The sequence below is a fragment of the Ranitomeya imitator genome, chromosome 1 (genome assembly GCF_032444005.1).
Source record: "Ranitomeya imitator isolate aRanImi1 chromosome 1, aRanImi1.pri, whole genome shotgun sequence".
NCBI classification, from domain to species: domain Eukaryota; kingdom Metazoa; phylum Chordata; class Amphibia; order Anura; family Dendrobatidae; genus Ranitomeya; species Ranitomeya imitator.
Genome location: NC_091282.1, coordinates 983,451,133 through 983,472,763, shown reverse-complemented (window position 1 = coordinate 983,472,763; position 21,631 = coordinate 983,451,133). Strand labels below are relative to the sequence as shown.

Sequence of the window (21,631 nt, the reverse complement as noted above, 5' to 3'; positions counted from 1 at the left end):
GTTGGGGATGAAGCCTTCCAGCTGTCAGAACATCTTTTGAAATCCTACTCCAGCCATGGATTAACCGAAACTAAAAGAATTTTTAACTACCGCCTCACACGTGCACGGAGAATGGTGGAGTGCACTTTTGAGATTTCGACCTCCAAATGGAGAGTTCTACTGACATCTATAAACTTGAAGACAGATACTGTTGACGAGGTGGTGAAAGCGTGTGTTGTCCTGCACAATTATGCAATATCCAAGGAACAGATTTCCATTGAGGACCACTCTGAAGAAACCACCTTGGCTGATTATAACAACATTACGTATAGAAGTTCTGTGGCAGTTTCCCGAATTAGGGACCAATTCGCAGAATAATTTATTTCACCGGAAGGAAGAATAGACTGGCAGGATGAGAAAGTTTGAACAAGTTGTCTTTGACCTTGTAACCGTATTTTACCTTCTTTTACCCAAGTAATGTACCTGTTTGTGTTCACACGAAAGTATTAAACCTTTAATTACCCAAGCTGTGTACCTGTTTGGGTTCTACTCAAAGTATATTACCTTCTTTTACCCAACTTGTGTACCTGTTTGGGTTCTACCCAAAGTATTTTACCTCTAACCAATAAACCTTGTTTAACCAAATTGTTAACTATACCTTATAAAGAAAATACAAATTTGCTTTAAAAACACAGTTTTATTACAAATTTTTTTAACAAAACAAAAATAAACTTCTTTTTGGCAACACAAAAATAAACTTTATTTGGCTGCGCCAAAAACTTAGAGGTTTGAATAAGTCGGGGTGGAGATAGTGGTAGAGGGGCTGTCTGATAGGGACACTTCCACAGTGGGAGTGTGGAGAGAGGAATGTGGTGGTGGTGGTGGTGGGGAAGGATCAATAGGTAGTGGTGAAGGGGTGGAGAAAGCAAGTGAACGGGTGGACAGGAAACTGGGAGTTGGGTTAGGAATTTGGTATGATGGAGGGGTGTAGCTGATGGTTTGGGAGGATTGGGAGGCAGAAGTGGTGATGGGTAGAGAAGAGGGTTGGGACATGACGGGTGAAGGAGGCTGGTGGTAGTAGGCAGGGAGAGGAGGCGCAAAAGATGTTGTTGGGAACTGGTATGGGGAGGGATGTTCATACTGGTCTGGATGGTGGGAAGGGGCACGGGCGTGACGCTGGTAGTTGTCTGGATGGTGGGATGGGGCACGGGCAGAATGATGGTAGTGGTCTGGATGGTGGGACGGGATACGGGCACGATGTGGGTAATAGTGAGGTTGCTGGGACGGGGCACGGGCAGGTTGCTGGTACGGGTCAGGAGGATGGTAGTGGCTGTCGTGAGGGACAGTGGCTGAAGGGGGGGGCAGGTGCAGGAGGGGTGGCAAGTGTGGTGGCTTTGGAGGCAATGAGCGCTAGAGTAGACTGGCAGGCTTCCATTACTTTGCATCTGCTGATCAATAGATAGCTTCTCCATTTGCTCGAGTACCGACCGGAAATAAGTGTGGTTCGGTGACTGACTTGCCTCTGAACGCATCGTTAGCAGAAGTGTATGCAACTCGAGTTCTGGAAGGATGCATTCAGGTGCAAGAACTCGGGCACATAGCTCTGTACCTGACCCCTCTGCCGCTGACGCCCTGAAGCCACAGGTGTACTAGAGGTGGCAGCAGTAGAGGGGTGGGGTACAGGAAAAGCTATATCCTCACCAGCAGATTCATGCAACTGAACCGGCCAGGATGCTCTAGCGCTGGTGGATGGGACTGAGGGATCAGATGGGTGGGAAGGTGCAGAGTGGGAAGGTGCAGAGGGGCCGGGACTGTCGAAGTGTCCCTCGGTGGCGGACTACTAAGGGATCGCCCCAGAAGGGTTCAACTCAGCTGCAGGCTCCCAAGTGCTCACAACAGTGCTGTGGAACAAAGAGAAAAAATATATAATTAATATACTGATATTACATGGCCCTGGCTGAAACAGGAAAAGAGGGTTAGACATGTTAAGCATTGGTTATTAAATGTGGTGGGTAATATTTACCTTCGGGTCACCATCGTTGTCCTGAGGAACAACAGGGCTTGGGCATATTTGTATCTGCTCTTGCGTCCTACAGAACCACTCGGGGCCCGCATCTCTTTGTTGAACTCCTTAAAGCGATCCCTGATAGACCGCCACCGCTTAACAATCCTCTCACCTGTAAAAAAAAAAGGAGAAACACAAATTGGTTAAGATACAATACTTAGAATGCACCAACATAACTGAACTGTGTATACTTAAGTTCTTGATTCTGGGCCCAAACATCGAGGTCCTCCCAGTTCTCTACTAGCTGTTGGCATACTTGCTCCCAGAGTCGACGGGTCACTATGACATCAGCATGGCGGCGGTCACCCATGTTGCACAGCGGCTCCCTGTCTCGGATCAGATCGATGAGGAGGTCAATATTGAGGCCGACCTCCTCACTGTCCGAATCAGGAGCACGTTGTGAAGCCTGTTATAAAAACGGACAAAACAAATAAAATAAAACTAGATTTAAAACAACATGAAGAAAAAAAAAAAAATGAAAAAAAAAAAAAAACTGCTTACACGATGACGGCCGCCAAGACTCTCACGCCGACGACCCTGAGAGCCACTAGGAGGACCTCTGGATCGAGCACCAGAATCCGAACTCTAGAAGAAAAATAACATAAAAATTATGTGCTTGTAGTTAGCCTTTTTATGTGTTGTGTACATTTTGATATTTATAATGATCATTCTGTTTATGTTGTGTGATGTGTCCAATGATCTGTTTCTATGTGATGTGTGCATTGTTCTTTCGGCAAGGATCTTTTGTTTTTATGTGTTGGGTGTAGTGTGTGGTTTGTGGTTCCGCGATGCATGAAAGAAACATACCAATCGTGATCCCGCTCCAGGTCTTTCTCCACCCCTTCGGTCTTCTTCTGGAAGCACCTCTTCAGCAGCAGCTTCCAACAAAAATGAAAGATGGTGAAATACAGTAATATATATATATATACATATATATATATACACACATACATACATACACACACACAGAGAGAGCTAGAAAGAGAGAGCTAGACAGAGAGAGAGAGCTAGTCAGAGAAAAAGCTAGACAAAGAGAGCTAGACAGAGAGCGCAAGCGCGAGAAAGAGAGCGCGCGCGCGAGAGAGAGAAATTATATAAAAAACATATATTTACCTCAGTGCACTGCCAACAAGAGGGAGGGCTTCCAGAAGAAGACATGGCTGATGGCAGGCAGGCAGACAGGCTCTGGAAGGCAGGCAGGCTCTGGAAGGCAGGCTGGCTCTGGAAGGCAGGCTAGGCTCTTGCAGGCAGGCTAGGCTCTTGCTGGCAGGCTGTTGCTGGAAGGCAGGCTAGGCTCTTGCTGGCAGGCAGGCTGGCTCCAGCTGACAGGAACGCAGGCTCCAGCTGGAAGGCAGCCTAGGCTCTTGCTGGCAGGCAGGCTCTAGCTGGCAGGCAGGCTCTTGCTGGAAGGCAGGCAGGCTCTTGCTGATCGGCAGGCTCTTGCCAGAAGGCAGGCTAGGCTCTAGCTGGCAGGCAAGCAGGCTCTTGCTGGAAGGCAGGCAGGCTCTTGAAGAAGGCAGGCTCTTGCTGGAAGGCAGGCTAGGCTCTTGCTGGCAGGCAGGCAGGCTCTAGCTGGCAGGAAGGCAGGCTCTAGCTGGAAGGCAGGGTGTGGCAGGGTGTTGGCTCTCTTACAGTATGGCTGAAAATGAGTGAGGGCCTTAATGGCATTTTTATATATATATATATATATATATATATATATATATATATATATATATATATATATATATATGTGTCCTGGGGGCAGGCCAATAGGTTCTGAGCATGCTCAGATTAAAAACCCGGATCAGGACGCCGGTTCCGCTTTTTTCCGGTTCCGGCGCATTCCGGCGTCCATAGACATGCATTATAGCGAAAAGCCGGAAGAGCCGGATCTGGCCCTTCTGGCTTTTTCGCCGCAGACAAAAAACGTTACTGTAGACGTTTTTTCCCGATGCCGAAATTTTAGCCGGATCTGGAAAAAAATGGAAGGAACGCTGGGCCATGCGGCGCAATCCGGCGGTAATACAAGTCAATGGGGAAAAACGGGTTCCGGTTTTTATTTTCGCCGCTTCCGGTTTTTCACCAAAGAGCCGTAATCAGCCGGAATGAAAAAAAACCTGATGTGTGAAAGTAGCCTAAAAGAAATCAAGAACAAAAAATGTGGTAGCGAATAATGGTTACTTTTTTAACCAAGCATAGGGTAAAAATTATGGAGTCACTGGATTATGAGGGAAAAAATTATGGAATCATGAAAAACAAACAAAAAAACACTCCAAAACATCACTAGTATTTTGTTGCACCACCTCTGGCTTTTATAACAGCTTGCAGTCTCCGAGGCATGGACTTAATGAGCGTCAAACAGTACTCTTCATCAATCTGGCTCCAACTTTCTCTGATTGCTGTTGCCAGATCAGCTTTGCAGGTTGGAGCCTTGTCATGGAACATTTTCTTCAACTTCCACCAAAGATTTTCAAAAGATTTTTGGATTGAGATCTGGACTATTTGCAGGCCATGACATTGACCTTATGTGTCTTTTTTCAAGGAATGTTTTCACAATTTTTGCTGTATGGCAGAATGCATTATCATCTTGAAAATGATTTCATCATCCCCAAACATCCTTCCAATTGATGGGATAAGAAAAGTGTCCAAAATATCAACATAAACTTGTGCATTTATTGAAGATGTAATGACAGCCATCTCCCCAGTGCCTTTACCTGACATGCAGCCCCATATCATCAATGACTGTGGAAATTTGCATGTTCTCTTCAGTCATCTTTATAAATCTCATTGGAACGGCACCAAACAAAAGTTCCAGCATCATCACCTTGCCCAATGCAGATTCGCGATTCATCACTGAATATGACTTTCATCCAGTCATCCACAGTCCACGATTGCTTTTCCTAAGCCCATTGTAACGTTTTTTTTCTGTTTAGGTGTTAATGATGGCTTTCATTTAGCTTTTCTGTATGTAAATCCCATTTCCTTTAGGCGGTTTCTTAGAGTTCGGTCACAGACGTTGATTCCAGTTTCCACCCATTCGTTCCTCATTTGTTTTGTTGTGCATTTCCTATTTTGGAGACATATTGCTTTAAGTTTCCGGTCTTGATGCCTTGATGTCTTCCTTGGTTTACCACTATGATTGCATTTAACAACCTTCCCATGTTGTTTGTATTTGGTCCAGATTTTAGACACAGCTGACTGTGAATTTGAGCTAATCTCAGGCCTTAAAATTAACGTAGACAAATCTGAGGCCCTATTCATCAATACCCCGAAAGAAACACAAGTTAACATAATCTCCCAATTTAAATTTACTAAAAAAAAAGAGCACTATCTAACTTATCTTGGAGTCAATCTGACTTCCCATAGGTCGACCTTATATAAATGGAACTACCTCCCATTATTAAGAAACCTCCAGTCTGACCTTCTCAGGTGGTCCTCCATGACACTATCTTGGCTCGGTAGACTGCATGCCATGAAGATGGTTTCTCTGCCACGATTCCTCTACCTCTTCCGCTCCCTATCTATTCCGTTACCTCCCAAAACGCTACACGAAATTCACACCATGATTTCAAAATTTTTATGGCAATAAAAAAAACCTAGAATTCGACAGAAAACTATGTTTATACATAGAAAAGTAGGTCTGTCCCTGCCCAACTTTGCATTATACTATAAATCAGCTCAGCTAGCACAATTGATTAATACTTGTACAGACAAAAATAATATGCCTAGATGGATTGGGCTCGAGTCTTCCTTCCTAACCCCGCTCACTTTACCTGGCCTCCTTTGGACTACACAGACGCTCCCGAGAGGTCTCCATATAACTGCACCATTTTCTGCCCATTCCTTGATCCTCTGGAGGAAGGAGAGGTTCAAACATGGTCTACAGTCTCACTCCCTATTGACCCACCTCTTTCATAATGCCTCATTTCCACCGGGATTGGATCCCTGCCCCTTCTCCTGGTGGGTATCTAATGGTATAGCCATTTTGAAACACCTTTGCACGCCTTTTAATACATTACTTACCAGACAAGAATTTATACAAAAATATACACCACCCGCTAAAGAAACACTACATATATGCCAAATGTTCCACTTTGCTGAGCACATCAAACAGCATAAGACCCCCCTCCACCCTACCAGGTATGAGCAGAGATGTTTAGATGATCCCCTGGGCAGGGGAACTATTTCCCTAATATACTCATCTTTAAACAATGCACATGGAGACAAAAAGCTTAAATTTATGGAACAATGGGAGGAGGATTTAGATATGACTATGTCCTTAGAGGAATGGTGAAGAAGTTGTAATACACTTTCCAGGGGTAATTGCCAGACCTCTCTGGTTGAGACATCCCTCAAACTTTTACACAGGACATATGAAGTTCCGAGTAAACTCCAATGCTGTATATCCGAATATAACGGATCGTTGCTTTAGAGGATGTGGTGCCCTGGGAGACATGAAGCACATATGGTGGGAATGCCCAGTTGTCTCAGCATTGTGGCAAAAGATTCAATCTACAGTAGAAAGATTGTACGGCAAAACAATCCGCCTTGATCCAACTGTCTTCCTTTTAGGAGCTAAACTCCCAGGTTTTTCCAATAAATTCCACAACCTAGTCAATCAGCTTTGTATGGTTGCAAAACTACAAATTGCGACTAAATGGAAAGCATCTTCTCTTTCAATGTCACTGATTATAGATAAGATGAACACCATCCTACTTTATGAGCGAATACAAGCTACAAGGAACGACACATGGGACATTTTCTACCAGACCTGGAAGCCTTGGATAGAATTGGACTCTAATATAAACTTTAGCCAAGCTCTAGCGCTATCTTTGTGAGTAGTCGAGTAAATACATCTTAATAGAATCCCTCTGTCCCGCCTTTCAACTTTTATCATTCTTACCCCTATGACGTAGTGTAAAATCTCTTAATCACCCCCTCCCCTCATATTCTTAACCTTTTGTCTTTGTCTTATCGTATTTATGTTTATACTGTTAAAGTTTTATTCGTTCTTGTTCATTTTTGTATACTTTTCTTGACTCCCTTGCATGGGAGATGGTTTTGAAAAATTCCTTGAATTTTTGAAAATAAAAAATTTATTGAAACTATAAAAAAATAAATATCATAACAGCGGATATCACCTAAGAGAACACTTTTATATAAGAAATCTGCCATTCCCCTAGGGTGTCAGACTTTTTATGCAGTGATAGGACTAATAAAGGGTATGTTAGGCATTGGAAATCAAGGAGTATACTCACCATGTTGTTTTTGTTTTGGGTTATACATTTTCCACCATCGAAATATAATAAATCCATCCTGTATTCTGAAAGATAATCAGGAACAACAAATTGTTTTTAACCACAGTTAATCTCATATTTTATTTGCTGCTTTAATTGTAACAGCAAGTAGTTAATACTGTGGAATATTAAATAAGACAAGACCTTCAGCACAAGGCAATGTACTGTGGAGCTTAACCAGCAGGACAATAAGATTATATGACCGCATGATTATATGATTACACAAAGCAGAAATGGGCACCCAGCCTATGTGGCGGAGTATTGCATAGACGTCAGAAAACACAAAGCCATTGTACAACTGCGGCCTCAGCTCCACTACTCAACTAACCGAAATGTGACATTGTCTACCGTATAACCGAGAACTCAGGAGAAAAGACTGTGCAATTAATTTGTGACATTTTGGCTTTACTCCAAGGTACAAAATGTCATCCTTTATTATTTTATAAAACAACATATCAAAGTCCTCTGGAAAAAGGTTCATGCAATTTACGTAAAAGAGCAAAAAGAAATAGCGAAACCTCTCAGATTTGGTCCTTATACCCAAAGATCAACAGACCAAGAGTCATACGCTTTCAATATAGAATAGATCCAAACACGGAGCCAATATTATTCTAGGGCGCTATTCACACCCATGTAATTATACACTACTAGATGGCAGCCCGATTCTAAAGAATCGGGAGTCTAGAATCCATATATACTTTATTTATTCAAATGTAAGAATAATACAATTAATAAATAATAGTAAGAAAGAACAAAAATAATAGGCAGTATATGGAGAAAACACCAAACAAAAGTTCAAAATTGGTGTGAAAATGTCACTGAACCACTTCACAACTAAATATATATAGTTTTGGTAAATGGTATTATCATTTTTTTGACGAAATTCGGCAGGAGCTTGAAGAGCAACGTCACTGGGCCCGCCTCCACGCAGTAGAAACTTGCTGTGAGGTAAAAATTCAAAAATCACACCAAAATGGCGGGCGGAGTGTGTCACAGTACGGCACGTTTCTGATTGGACGCTCGCAGCAGGCGGCAACCAATCAGACACTGGACACTGTTGACGTCACTTATCTCCGGACATTAGCTCCGGACATTAGCTCCGGACAGGAAGTTGGCACAAATTGCAGGAAGTAGTATTCTAGGCAATTATATATTAGACTAGATGGAAGCCCGATTCTAAAGAATCGGGAGTCTAGAATCCATATATACCGTATATACTCGAGTATAAGCCGACCCCCCTAATTTTGCCACAAAAAACTGGGAAAACTTATTGACTCGAGTATAAGCCTAGGGTAGAAAATGCAGCAGCTACCGGTGAATTTCAAAAATAAAAATAGATGCTCCATACCGCTCATTATTGCCCCATAGATGCTCCATATACAACTGTGCTATATAGAATGCTCTGCACCGTTGATTATGGCCCCATAGATGCTCCTTATAATGCTGTGCCATATATAATGCTCTGCACCTTTGATTATGGCCCCATAGATGCTCCTTATAATGTTGTGCCATATATAATGCTCTGCACCTTTGATTATGGCCCCATAAATGCTCCTTAGAATGCTGTGCCCCATATATGCTCTGCACCTTTGATTATGGCCCCATAGGTGCTCCTTAGAATGCTGTGCCATATATGCTCTGCACCTTTGATTATGGCCCCATAGGTGCTCCTTATAATGCTGTGCCATATATGCTCTGCACCTTTGATTATGGCCCCATAGGTGCTCCTTATAATGCTGTGCCATATATGCTCTGCACCTTTGATTATGGCCCCATAGGTGCTCCTTATAATGCTGTGCCATATATGCTCTGCACCTTTGATTATGGCCCCATAGGTGCTCCTTAGAATGCTGTGCCATATATGCTCTGCACCTTTGATTATGGCCCCATAGGTGCTCCTTAGAATGCTGTGCCATATATGCTCTGCACCTTTGATTATGGCCCCATAGATGCTCCTTATAATGCTGTGCCATATATGTTCTGCACCTTTGATTATGGCCCCATAGGTGCCCCTTATAATGCTGTGCCATATATGCTCTGCACCTTTGATTATGGCCCCATAGGTGCTCCTTAGAATGCTGTGCCATATATGCTCTGCACCTTTGATAATGGCCCCATAGGTGCTCCTTATAATGCTGTGCCATATATGCTCTGCACCTTTGATTATGGCCCCATAGGTGCTCCTTATAATGCTGTGCCATATATGCTCTGCACCTTTGATTATGGCCCCATAGGTGCTCCTTATAATGCTGTGCCATATATGCTCTGCACCTTTGATTATGGCCCCATAGGTGCCCCTTATAATGCTGTGCCATATATGCTCTGCACCTTTGATTATGGCCCCATAGGTGCTCCTTAGAATGCTGTGCCATATATGCTCTGCACCTTTGATAATGGCCCCATAGGTGCTCCTTATAATGCTGTGCCATATATGCTCTGCACCTTTGATTATGGCCCCATAGGTGCTCCTTATAATGCTGTGCCATATATGCTCTGCACCGTTGATTATGGCCCCATAGGTGCTCCTTATAATGCTGTGCCATATATGCTCTGCACCTTTGATTATGGCCCCATAGGTGCTCCTTAGAATGCTGTGCCATATATGCTCTGTACCTTTGATTATGGCCCCATAGGTGTTCCTTATAATGCTGTGCCATATATGCTCTGAACCTTTGATTATTGCCCCATAGGTGCCCCTTATAATGCTGTGCCATATACGGTGGGGCAAAAAAGTATTTAGTCAGTCAGCAATAGTGCAAGTTCCACGACTTAAAAAGATCAGAGGCGTCTGTAATTTACATCATAGGTAGACCTCAACTATGGGAGACAAACTGAGAAAAAAAAATCCAGAAAATCACATTGTCTGTTTTTTTAACAATTTATTTGCATATTATGGTGGAAAATAAGTATTTGGTCAGAAACAAACAATCAAGATTTCTGGCTCTCACAGACCTGTAACTTCTTCTTTAAGAGTCTCCTCTTTCCTCCACTCATTACCTGTAGTAATGGCACCTGTTTAAACTTGTTATCAGTATAAAAAGACACCTGTGCACACCCTCAAACAGTCTGACTCCAAACTCCACTATGGTGAAGACCAAAGAGCTGTCAAAGGACACCAGAAACAAAATTGTAGCCCTGCACCAGGCTGGGAAGACTGAATCTGCAATAGCCAACCAGCTTGGAGTGAAGAAATCAACAGTGGGAGCAATAATTAGAAAATGGAAGACATACAAGACCACTGATAATCTCCCTTGATCTGGGGCTCCACGCAAAATCCCACCTCGTGGGGTCAGAATGATCACAAGAACGGTGAGCAAAAATCCCAGAACCACGCTGGGGGACCTAGTGAATGAACTGCAGAGAGCTGGGACCAATGTAACAAGGCCTACCATAAGTAACACACTACGCCACCATGGACTCAGATCCTGCAGTGCCAGACGTGTCCCAATGCTTAAGCCAGTACATGTCCGGGCCCGTCTGAAGTTTGCTAGAGAGCATTTGGATGATCCAGAGGAGTTTTGGGAGAATGTCCTATGGTCTGATGAAACCAAACTGGAACTGTTTGGTAGAAACACAACTTGTCGTGTTTGGAGGAAAAAGAATACTGAGTTGCATCCATCAAACACCATACCTACTGTAAAGCATGGTGGTGGAAACATCATGCTTTGGGGCTGTTTCTCTGCAAAGGGGCCAGGACGACTGATCCGGGTACATGAAAGAATGAATGGGGCCATGTATCGTGAGATTTTGAGTGCAAACCTTCCATCAGCAAGGGCATTGAAGATGAAACGTGGCTGGGTCTTTCAACATGACAATGATCCAAAGCACACCGCCAGGGCAACGAAGGAGTGGCTTCGTAAGAAGCATTTCAAGGTTCTGGAGTGGCCTAGCCAGTCTCCAGATCTCAACCCTATAGAAAACCTTTGGAGGGAGTTGAAAGTCCATGTTGCCAAGCGAAAAGCCAAAAACATCACTGCTCTAGAGGAGATCTGCATGGAGGAATGGGCCAACATACCAACAACAGTGTGTGGCAACCTTGTGAAGACTTACAGAAAACGTTTGACCTCTGTCATTGCCAACAAAGGATATATTTCAAAGTATTGAGATGAAATTTTGTTTCTGACCAAATACTTATTTTCCACCATAATATGCAAATAAAATGTTAAAAAAACAGACAATGTGATTTTCTGTATTTTTTTTTCTCAGTTTGTCTCCCATAGTTGAGGTCTACCTATGATGTAAATTACAGACGCCTCTCATCTTTTTAAGTGGTGGAACTTGCACTATTGCTGACTGACTAAATACTTTTTTGCCCCACTGTATGCTCTGCTCCTTAGAATGCTGTGCCATATATGCTCTGCACCTTTGATTATGGCCCCATAGGTGCTCCTTAGAATGCTGTGCCATAGATGCTCTGCACCTTTGATTATGGCCCCATAGGTGCTCCTTATAATGCTGTGCCATATATGCTCTGCACCTTTGATTATGGCCCCATAGGTGCTCCTTATAATGCTGTGCCATATATGCTCTGCACCTTTGATTATTGCCCCATAGGTGCCCCTTATAATGCTGTGCCATATATGCTCTGCACCTTTGATTATGGCCCCATAGGTGCCCCTTATAATGCTATGCCATATATGCTCTGCACCTTTGATTATGGCCCCATAGGTGCTCCTTAGAATGCTGTGCCATATATGCTCTGCACCTTTGATTATGGCCCCATAGGTGCTCCTTAGAATGCTGTGCCATATATGCTCTGCACCTTTGATTATGGCCCCATAGGTGCTCCTTATAATGCTGTGCCATATATGCTCTGCACCTTTGATTATTGCCCCATAGGTGCCCCTTATAATGCTGTGCCATATATGCTCTGCACCTTTGATTATGGCCCCATAGGTGTTCCTTATAATGCTGTGCCATATATGCTCTGCACCTTTGATTATGGCCCCATAAATGCTCCTTAGAATGCTGTGCCCCATATATGCTCTGCACCTTTGATTATGGCCCCATAGGTGCTCCTTATAATGCTGTGCCATATATGCTCTGCACCTTTGATTATGGCCCCATAGGTGCTCCTTAGAATGCTGTGCCATATATGCTCTGTACCTTTGATTATGGCCCCATAGGTGTTCCTTATAATGCTGTGCCATATATGCTCTGCACCTTTGATTATTGCCCCATAGGTGCCCCTTATAATGCTGTGCCATATATGCTCTGCACCTTTGATTATGGCCCCATAGGTGCTCCTTATAATGCTGTGCCATATATGCTCTGCACCTTTGATTATGGCCCCATAGGTGCTCCTTATCCCCTTAATCCCATATGACGTACTATCCCGTCCAGGTGACCTGGGACTTAATTCCCATGGACGGGATAGTACGTCATATGCGATCGGCCGCGCTCACGGGGGGAGCGCGGCCGATCGCGGCCGGGTGTCAGCTGCCTATCGCAGCTGACATCCGGCACTATGTGCCAGGAGCGGTCACGGACCGCTCCCGGCACATTAACCCCCGGCACACCGCGATCAAAGATGATCGCGGTGTGCCGGCGGTGCAGGGAAGCATCGCGCAGGGAGAGGGCTCCCTGCGGGCTTCCCTGAGACGATCGGTACACGGTGATGTGCTCACCGTGTACCGAGCGTCTTCTCCCTGCAGTCCCCGGATCCAAAATGGCCGCCGGGCTGCATCCGGGTCCTGCAGGGAGCACTTCCGGGTCAGGATCAGGCTGCAGCTGCAGCTCTAATCCTGCCCGGCTGTATGTCAGATCACCGATCTAACAGAGTGCTGTGCACACTGTCAGATCGGTGATCTGTGATGTCCCCCCCTGGGACAAAGTGAAAAAGTAAAAAAAAAAATTTCCACACTTGTAAAAAAAAATAAAAAAAAAATTCCTAAATAAAGCAGAAAAAAAAAATATTATTCCCATAAATACATTTCTTTACATAAAAAAAAAACAAAAAAAAACAATAAAAGTACACATATTTAGTATCGCCGCATCCGTAACGACCCGACCTATAAAACTGGCCCACTAGTTAACCCCTTCAGTGAACACCGTAAGAAAAAAAAAAAAAAAACGAGCCAAAAAACAACGCTTTATTATCATAACGCTGAACAAAAAGTGGAATAACACGCGATCAAAAAGACGGATATAAATAACCATGGTACCTCTGAAAACGTCATCTTGTCCCGCAAAAAACGAGCCGCCATATAGCATCATAACCAAAAAAATAAAAAAGTTATAGTCCTGAGAATAAAGCGATGCCAAAATAATTATTTTTTCTATAAAATAGCTTTTATCGTATAAAAGCGCCAAAACATAAAAAAAATGATATAAATGAGGTATCGCTGTAATCGTACTGACCCGAAGAATAAAACTGCTTCATCAATTTTACCAAACGCGGAACGGTATAAACGCCTCCCCCAAAAGAAATTCATGAATAGCTGGTTTTTGGTCATTCTGCCTCACAAAAAATCGGAATAAAAAGCGATCAAAAACTGTCACATGTCCGAAAATGTAACCGATAAAAACGTCAACTCGTCCCGCAAAAAACAAGACCTCACATGACTCTGTGGACCAAAATATGGAAAAATTATAGGTCTCAAAATGTGGAGACGCAAAAACTTTTTTGCTATAAAAAGCGTCTTTTAGTGTGTGACGGCTGCCAATCATAAAAATCCGATATAAAAAACTCGCTATAAAAGTAAATCAAACCCCCCTTCATCACCCCCTTAGTTAGGCTAGGTTCACATTGCGTTAATGGGTTAACGCTAACGGACAGCGTTGCACGGCGAAAATGTCACAATTAACGCCGTGCAACGGGTCCGTTAGCACAACCATTGACAGCAATGTGATTTTCGGGTGTAGCGCATCGCTAGAGCGTGCCATTTTCGGCTCGCGCTAGCAAGGTGCCGTTCTTTTGTGGCGCGCCTCAGACGCTGCTTGCAGCGTCCGCGGCGCGCCCGAGGTCCGATCCCCGATCTTCCAGAGCGGGGACGTTAACGCGACCACTAAACACGACACCTAAAAAGACATTGCGTTAGCGCAATCCGCTAGTGCTAAACGGATTTCCCTAATGCAATGTGAACCTAGCCTTAGGGAAAAATAATAAAATTAAAAAAAATGTATTTATTTCCATTTTCCCATTAGGGTTAGGGTTAGGGCTAGGGTTAGGGCTAGGGTTAGGGTTAGGGTTTGTATTACATTTACGGTTGGGATTAGGGTTGGGATTAGAATTAGGGGTGTGTCAGGGTTAGGTGTGTGGTTAGGGTTACAGTTGGGATTAGGGTTAGGGGTGCGTTTGGATTAGGGTTTCAGTTATAATTGGGGGTTTCCACTGTTTAGACACATCAGGGGCTCTCCAAACGCGACATGGCGTCCGATCTCAATTCCAGCCAATTCTGCATTGAAAAAGTAAAACAGTGCTCCTTCACTTCCGAGCTCTCCCGTGCGCCCAAACAGGGGTTTACCCCAACATATGGGGTATCATCGTACTCGAGACAAATTGGACAACAACTTTTTGGGTCCAAGTTCTCTTGTTATCCTTGGGAAAATAAAAATTTGGGGGGCTAAAAATCATTTTTGTGGGAAAAAAAAGGATTTTTTATTTTCACGGCTCTGCGTTGTAAACTGTAGTGAAACACTTGGGGGTTCAAAGTTTTCACAACACATCTAGATAAGTTCCATGGGAGGTCTAGTTTCAATATGGGGTCACTTGTGGGTGGTTTCTACTGTTTGGGTACATCAGGGGCTCTGCAAATGCAACGTGACGCCTGCAGACCAATCCATCTAAGTCTGCATTCCAAATGGCGCTCCTTCCCTTCCGAGCTCTGCCATGCGCCCAAACAGTGGTTCCCCCCCACATACGGGGTATCAGCGTACTCAGGACAAATTGAACAACAACTTTTGGGGTCCAATTTATTCTGTTACCCTTGTAAAAATACAAAGCTGGGGGCTAAAAAATCATTTTTGTGAAAAAAAAAAAGAATTTTTATTTTCACGGCTCTGCGTTATAAACTGTAGTGAAACACTTAGGGGTTCAAAGTTCTCACAACACATCTAGATAAGTTCCTTGGGAGGTCTAGTTTCTAATATGGGGTCACTTGTGGGGGGTTTGTACTGTTTGGGTACATCAGGGGCTCTGCAAATGCAACGTGACTCCTGCAGACCAATCCATCTAAGTCTGCATTCCAAATGGCGCTCCTTCCCTTCCGAGCTCTGCCATGCGCCCAAACAGTGGTTCCCCCCCACATATGGGGTATCAGCGTACTCAGGACAAATTGGACAACAACTTTTGGGGTCCAATTTATTATGTTACCCTTGTGAAAATACAAAACTGGGGGCTAAAAAATAATTTTTGCGAAAAAAAAAAAAAAATTATTTTAACGGCTCTGCGTTATAAACTGTAGTGAAACATTTGGGGGTTCAAAGCTCTCAAAACACATCTAGATAAGTTCCTTATGGGGTCTAGTTTCCAAAATGGTGTCACTTGTGGGGGGTTTTAATGTTTAGGCACATCAGGGGCTCTCCAAACCAACATGGCGTCCCAACTTAATTCCAGTCAATTTTGCATTGAAAAGTCAAATGGCGCTCCTTCCCTTCCGAGCTCTGCTATGCACCCAAAAAGTGGTTTACCCCCACATATGGGGTATCGTCGCACTCAGGACAAATTGCACAACAACTTTTGTGGTCTAATTTCTTCTCTTACCCTTGGGAAAATAAAAAATTGGGGGCGAAAAGATCATTTTTGTGAAAAAATAAGATTTTTTATTTTTACGGCTCTGCATTATAAACTTCTGTGAAGCACTTGTTGGGTCAAAGTGCTCACCACACATCTAGATAAGTTCCTTAAGGGGTCTACTTTTCAAAATGGTGTCACTTGTGAGGGGTTCCAATGTTTAGGCACATCAGGGGCTCTCCAAACGCAACATGGCGTCCCATCTCAATTCCAGTCAATTTTGCATTGAAAAGTCAAATGGCGCTCCTTCCCTTCCGAGCTCTGCCATACGCCCAAACAATGGTTTACACCCATATATGGGGTATCAGCGTACTCAGGACAAATTGGCCAACAATTTTTGAGGTCCAATTTCTTCTCTTACTCTTAGGAAAATAAAAAATTGGGGGCGAAAAGATCATTTTTGTGAAAAAATATGATTTTTTATTTTTACGGCTCTGCATTATAAACTTCTGTGAAGCAATTGGTGGGTCAAAGTGGTCACCACACATCTAGATAAGTTCCTTAGGGTGTCTACTTTCCAAAATGGTGTCACTTGTGGGGGGGTTTCAATGTTTAGGCACATCAGTGGCTCTCCAAACGCAACATGGTGTCCCATCTCAATTCCTGTCAATTTTGCATTTAAAAGTCAAATGGCGCTCCTTCCCTTCCGAGCTCTGCCATGCGCCCAAACAGTGGTTTACTCCCACATATGGGCTATCAGCGTACTCAGTACAGATTGTACAACAATGTTTGGCATCCATTTTATCCTGTTACCCTTGGTAAAATAAAACAAATTGGAGCTGAAATAAATTTTGTGTGAAAAAAAGTTAAATATTCATTCTTATTTAAACATTCCAAAAATTCCTGTGAAACCCCTGAAGGGTTAATAAACTTCTTGAATGTGGTTTTGAGCACCTTGAGGGGTGCAGTTTTTAGAATGGTCTCACACTTGGGTATTTTCTATCATATAGACCCCTCAAAATGACATCAAATGAGATGTGGTCCCTAAAAAAAAATGGTGTTGTAAAAATGAGAAATTGCTGGTCAACTTTTAACCCTTATAACTCCCTAACAAAAAAAAATTTTGGTTCCAAAATTGTGCTGATGTAAAGTAGACATGTGGGAAATGTTACTTATTAAGTATTTTGCGTGAGATATCTCTGTGATTTAAGGGCATAAAAATTTAAAGTTGGAAAATTGCGAAACTTTCTAAATTTTCGCCAAATTTCCGTTTTTTTCACAAATAAACGCAAGTTATATCGAATAAATGTTACTACTAAAATGAAGTACAATATGTCACGAGAAAACAATGTCAGAATCGCCAAGATCCGTTGAAGCGTTCCAGAGTTATAACCTCATAAAGGGACAGTGGTCAGAATTGTAAAAATTGGCCCGGTCATTAACGTGCAAACCACCCTCGGGGCTTAAGGGGTTATAATGCTGTGCCATATATGCTCTGCACCTTTGATTATGGCCCCATAGGTGCTCCTTATAATGCTGTGCCATATATGCTCTGCACCTTTGATTATGGCCCCATAGGTGCTCCTTATAATGCTGTGCCATATATGCTCTGCACCTTTGATTATTGCCCCATAGGTGCCCCTTATAATGCTGTGCCATATATGCTCTGCACCTTTGATTATGGCCCCATAGGTGCCCCTTATAATGCTATGCCATATATGCTCTGCACCTTTGATTATGGCCCCATAGGTGCTCCTTAGAATGCTGTGCCATATATGCTCTGCACCTTTGATTATGGCCCCATAGGTGCTCCTTAGAATGCTGTGCCATATATGCTCTGCACCTTTGATTATGGCCCCATAGGTGCTCCTTATAATGCTGTGCCATATATGCTCTGCACCTTTGATTATTGCCCCATAGGTGCCCCTTATAATGCTGTGCCATATATGCTCTGCACCTTTGATTATGGCCCCATAGGTGTTCCTTATAATGCTGTGCCATATACAGGTCCTTCTCAAAAAATTAGCATATAGTGTTAAATTTCATTATTTACCATAATGTAATGATTACAATTAAACTTTCATATATTATAGATTCATTATCCACCAACTGAAATTTGTCAGGTCTTTTATTGTTTTAATACTGATGATTTTGGCATACAACTCCTGATAACCCAAAAAACCTGTCTCAATAAATTAGCATATCAAGAAAAGGTTCTCTAAACGACCTATTACCCTAATCTTCTGAATCAACTAATTAACTCTAAACACATGCAAAAGATACCTGAGGCTTTTATAAACTCCCTGCCTGGTTCATTACTCAAAACCCCCATCATGGGTAAGACTAGCGACCTGACAGATGTCAAGAAGGCCATCATTGACACCCTCAAGCAAGAGGGTAAGACCCAGAAAGAAATTTCTCAACAAATAGGCTGTTCCCAGAGTGCTGTATCAAGGCACCTCAATGGTAAGTCTGTTGGAAGGAAACAATGTGGCAGAAAACGCTGTACAACGAGAAGAGGAGACCGGACCCTGAGGAAGATTGTGGAGAAGGACCGATTCCAGACCTTGGGGAACCTGAGGAAGCAGTGGACTGAGTCTGGTGTGGAAACATCCAGAGCCACCGTGCACAGGCGTGTGCAGGAAATGGCTACAGGTGCCGCATTCCCCAGGTAAAGCCACTTTTGAGCTACAGAGAAGCAGCACTGGACTGTTGCTAAGTGGTCCCAAGTACTTTTTTCTGATGAAAGCAAATTTTGCATGTCATTCGGAAATCAAGGTGCCAGAGTCTGGAGGAAGACTGGGGAGAAGGAAATGCCAAAATGCCTGAAGTCCAGTGTCAAGTACCCACAGTCAGTGATGGTGTGGGGTGCCATGTCAGCTGCTGGTGTTGGTCCACTGTGTTTCATCAAGGGCAGGGTCAATGCAGCTAGCTATCAGGAGATTTTGGAGCACTTCATGCTTCCATCGGCTGAAATGCTTTATGGAGATGAAGATTTCATTTTTCACAAGTGCCAAAACCACTGGTAAATGGTTTACTGACCATGGTATTACTGTGCTCAATTGGCCTGCCAACTCTCCTGACCTGAACCCCATAGAGAATCTGTGGGATATTGTGAAGAGAAAGTTGAGAGACGCAAGACCCAACACTCTGGATGAGCTTAAGGCCGCTATTGAAGCATCCTGGGCCTCCATAACATCTCAGCAGTGTCACAGGCTGATTGCCTCCATGCCACGCCGCATTGAAGCAGTCATTTCTGGCAAAGGATTCCCGACCAAGTATTGAGTGCATAACTGAACATTATTATTTGTTGGTTTTTTTGTTTGTTATTAAAAAACACTTTTATTTGATTGGATGGGTGAAATATGCTAATTTATTGAGACAGGTTTTTTGGGTTATCAGGAGTTGTATGCCAAAATCATCAGTATTAAAACAATAAAAGACCTGACAAATTTCAGTTGGTGGATAATGGAACTATAATATATGAAAGTTTAATTGTAATCATTGCATTATGGTAAATAATGAAATTTAACACTATATGCTAATTTTTTGAGAAGGACCTGTATGCTCTGCACCTTTGATTATGGCCCCATAGGTGCTCCTTATAATGCTGTGCCATATATGCTCTGCACCTTTGATTATGGCCCCATAGGTGCCCCTTATAATGCTATGCCATATATGCTCTGCACCTTTGATTATGGCCCCATAGGTGCCCCTTATAATGCTATGCCATATATGCTCTGCACCTTTGATTATGGCCCCATAGGTGCTGCTTATAGTGCTATGCCATATATGCTCTGCACCTTTATGGCCCCACAGGTGCTCCTTAGAATGCTGCCCCATATATGCTCTGCACCTTTGATTATGGCCTCATAGGTGCTCCTTATAATGCTGTGCCATATATGCTCTGCACCTTTGATTATGGCCCCATAGGTGCTCCTTATAATGCTGTGCCATATATGCTCTGCACCTTTGATTATGGCCCCATAGGTGCCCCTTATAATGCTGTGCCATATATGCTCTGCACCTTTGATTATGGCCCCATAGGTGCTCCTTAGAATGCTGCCCCTTTAATGCTCTGCACCTTTCATTATGGCCCCATAGGTGCTCCTTAGAATGCTGCTGGTGCTGCCATAAAAAAAAAAAAATCACATACTCACCTCTCTTCTCAGGACGCCGGCGCTTTCAATAATTACCTGCTCCTCGTGCGGCTCCGTCTCCAGCACTGACGCTCAGCAGAGGGCGCGCACTGACTACGTCACCGCGCCCTCTAACCTGAGCGTCACTGCTAGAGGACGCTGCAGACGGAGCCGCACCGGAGCGAGGAGCAGGTAATTATAGCGCTGCGCTCCCCTTACCTGCTGCGGCGCGGTCCCTGCAGTCCCTGGCTTCTCCGGCGCTGCAGCTTCTTCCTGTAATTGAGCGGTCACATGGCACCGATCATTTACAGCAACGAATATGCGGCTCCTCCCCTATGGGGGTGGAGCCGCCTATTCATTTCTGTAATCAGCGGTGCCATGTGACCGCTCAATTACAGGAAGAATCTGCAGCGCCGGAGAAGCCAGGGACTGCAGGGACCGCGCCGCAGCAGTGTGTCACAGTACGGCACGTTTCTGATTGGTCGCTTGCAGCAGGCGGCAACCAATCAGACACTGGACACTGTTGACGTCACTTATCTCCGGACGTTAGCTCCGGACGTTAGCTCCGGACGGAAGTTGGCACAAATTGCAGGAAGTAGAATTCTAGGCAATTATATTATTAGATGTGGCAAAGAAGAGGTTAATAAACGGCAGTCTCTCAGTATAACAGTCAGTGAATAATAGGCAGTATATGGAGAAAACACCAAACAAAAGTTCAAAATTGGTGTGAAAATGTCACTGAACCACTTCACAACTAAATATATATAGTTTTGGTAAATGGTATTATCATTTTTTTGACGAAATTCGGCAGGAGCTTGAAGAGCAACGTCACTGGGCCCGCCTCCACGCAGTAGAAACTTGCTGTGAGGTAAAAATTCAAAAATCACACCAAAATGGCGGGCGGAGTGTGTCACAGTACGGCACGTTTCTGATTCGTCGCTCGCAGCAGGCGGCAACCAATCAGACACTGGACACTGTTGACGTCACTTATCTCCGGACATTAGCTCCGGACATTAGCTCCGGACAGGAAGTTGGCACAAATTGCAGGAAGTAGTATTCTAGGCAATTATTATATTAGATACTGCACAGCTGATTCATTGCATAGCTTATGCTTTTTTAAGAGCTTGTTTCAACTGCTGCTCAGCAAGATCTTTGAGTATGGAACTTTCCTTGTTCAACCATGGTGGTGGGGAGCAAAGGTCAGAAAGGGAAGATGCTGTATAGAAACTGCTGGAATATACAGGTCCTTCTCAAAAAATTAGCATATAGTGTTAAATTTCATTATTTACCATAATGTAATGATTACAATTAAACTTTCATATATTATAGATTCATTATCCACCAACTGAAATTTGTCAGGTCTTTTATTGTTTTAATACTGATGATTTTGGCATACAACTCCTGATAACCCAAAAAACCTGTCTCAATAAATTAGCATATTTCACCCATCCAATCAAATAAAAGTGTTTTTTAATAACAAACAAAAAAACCAACA

General features: G+C 43.5%; 1 protein-coding gene across 15 annotated transcripts in view; it reads right to left on the bottom strand.

Moving 5' to 3' along the window:
• BLTP1 (bridge-like lipid transfer protein family member 1) overlaps window positions 1-21,631 on the bottom strand; it is a 381,731-nt gene that overhangs the window by 319,346 nt on the left and 40,754 nt on the right. For all 15 annotated transcript variants that reach the window (XM_069743891.1, XM_069743894.1, XM_069743897.1 and 12 more), the window contains exon 5: window positions 7,285-7,349. In XM_069743891.1, coding sequence (XP_069599992.1) covers window positions 7,285-7,349 — 65 coding nt within the window. The remainder of the gene's footprint in view (window positions 1-7,284; window positions 7,350-21,631) is intronic.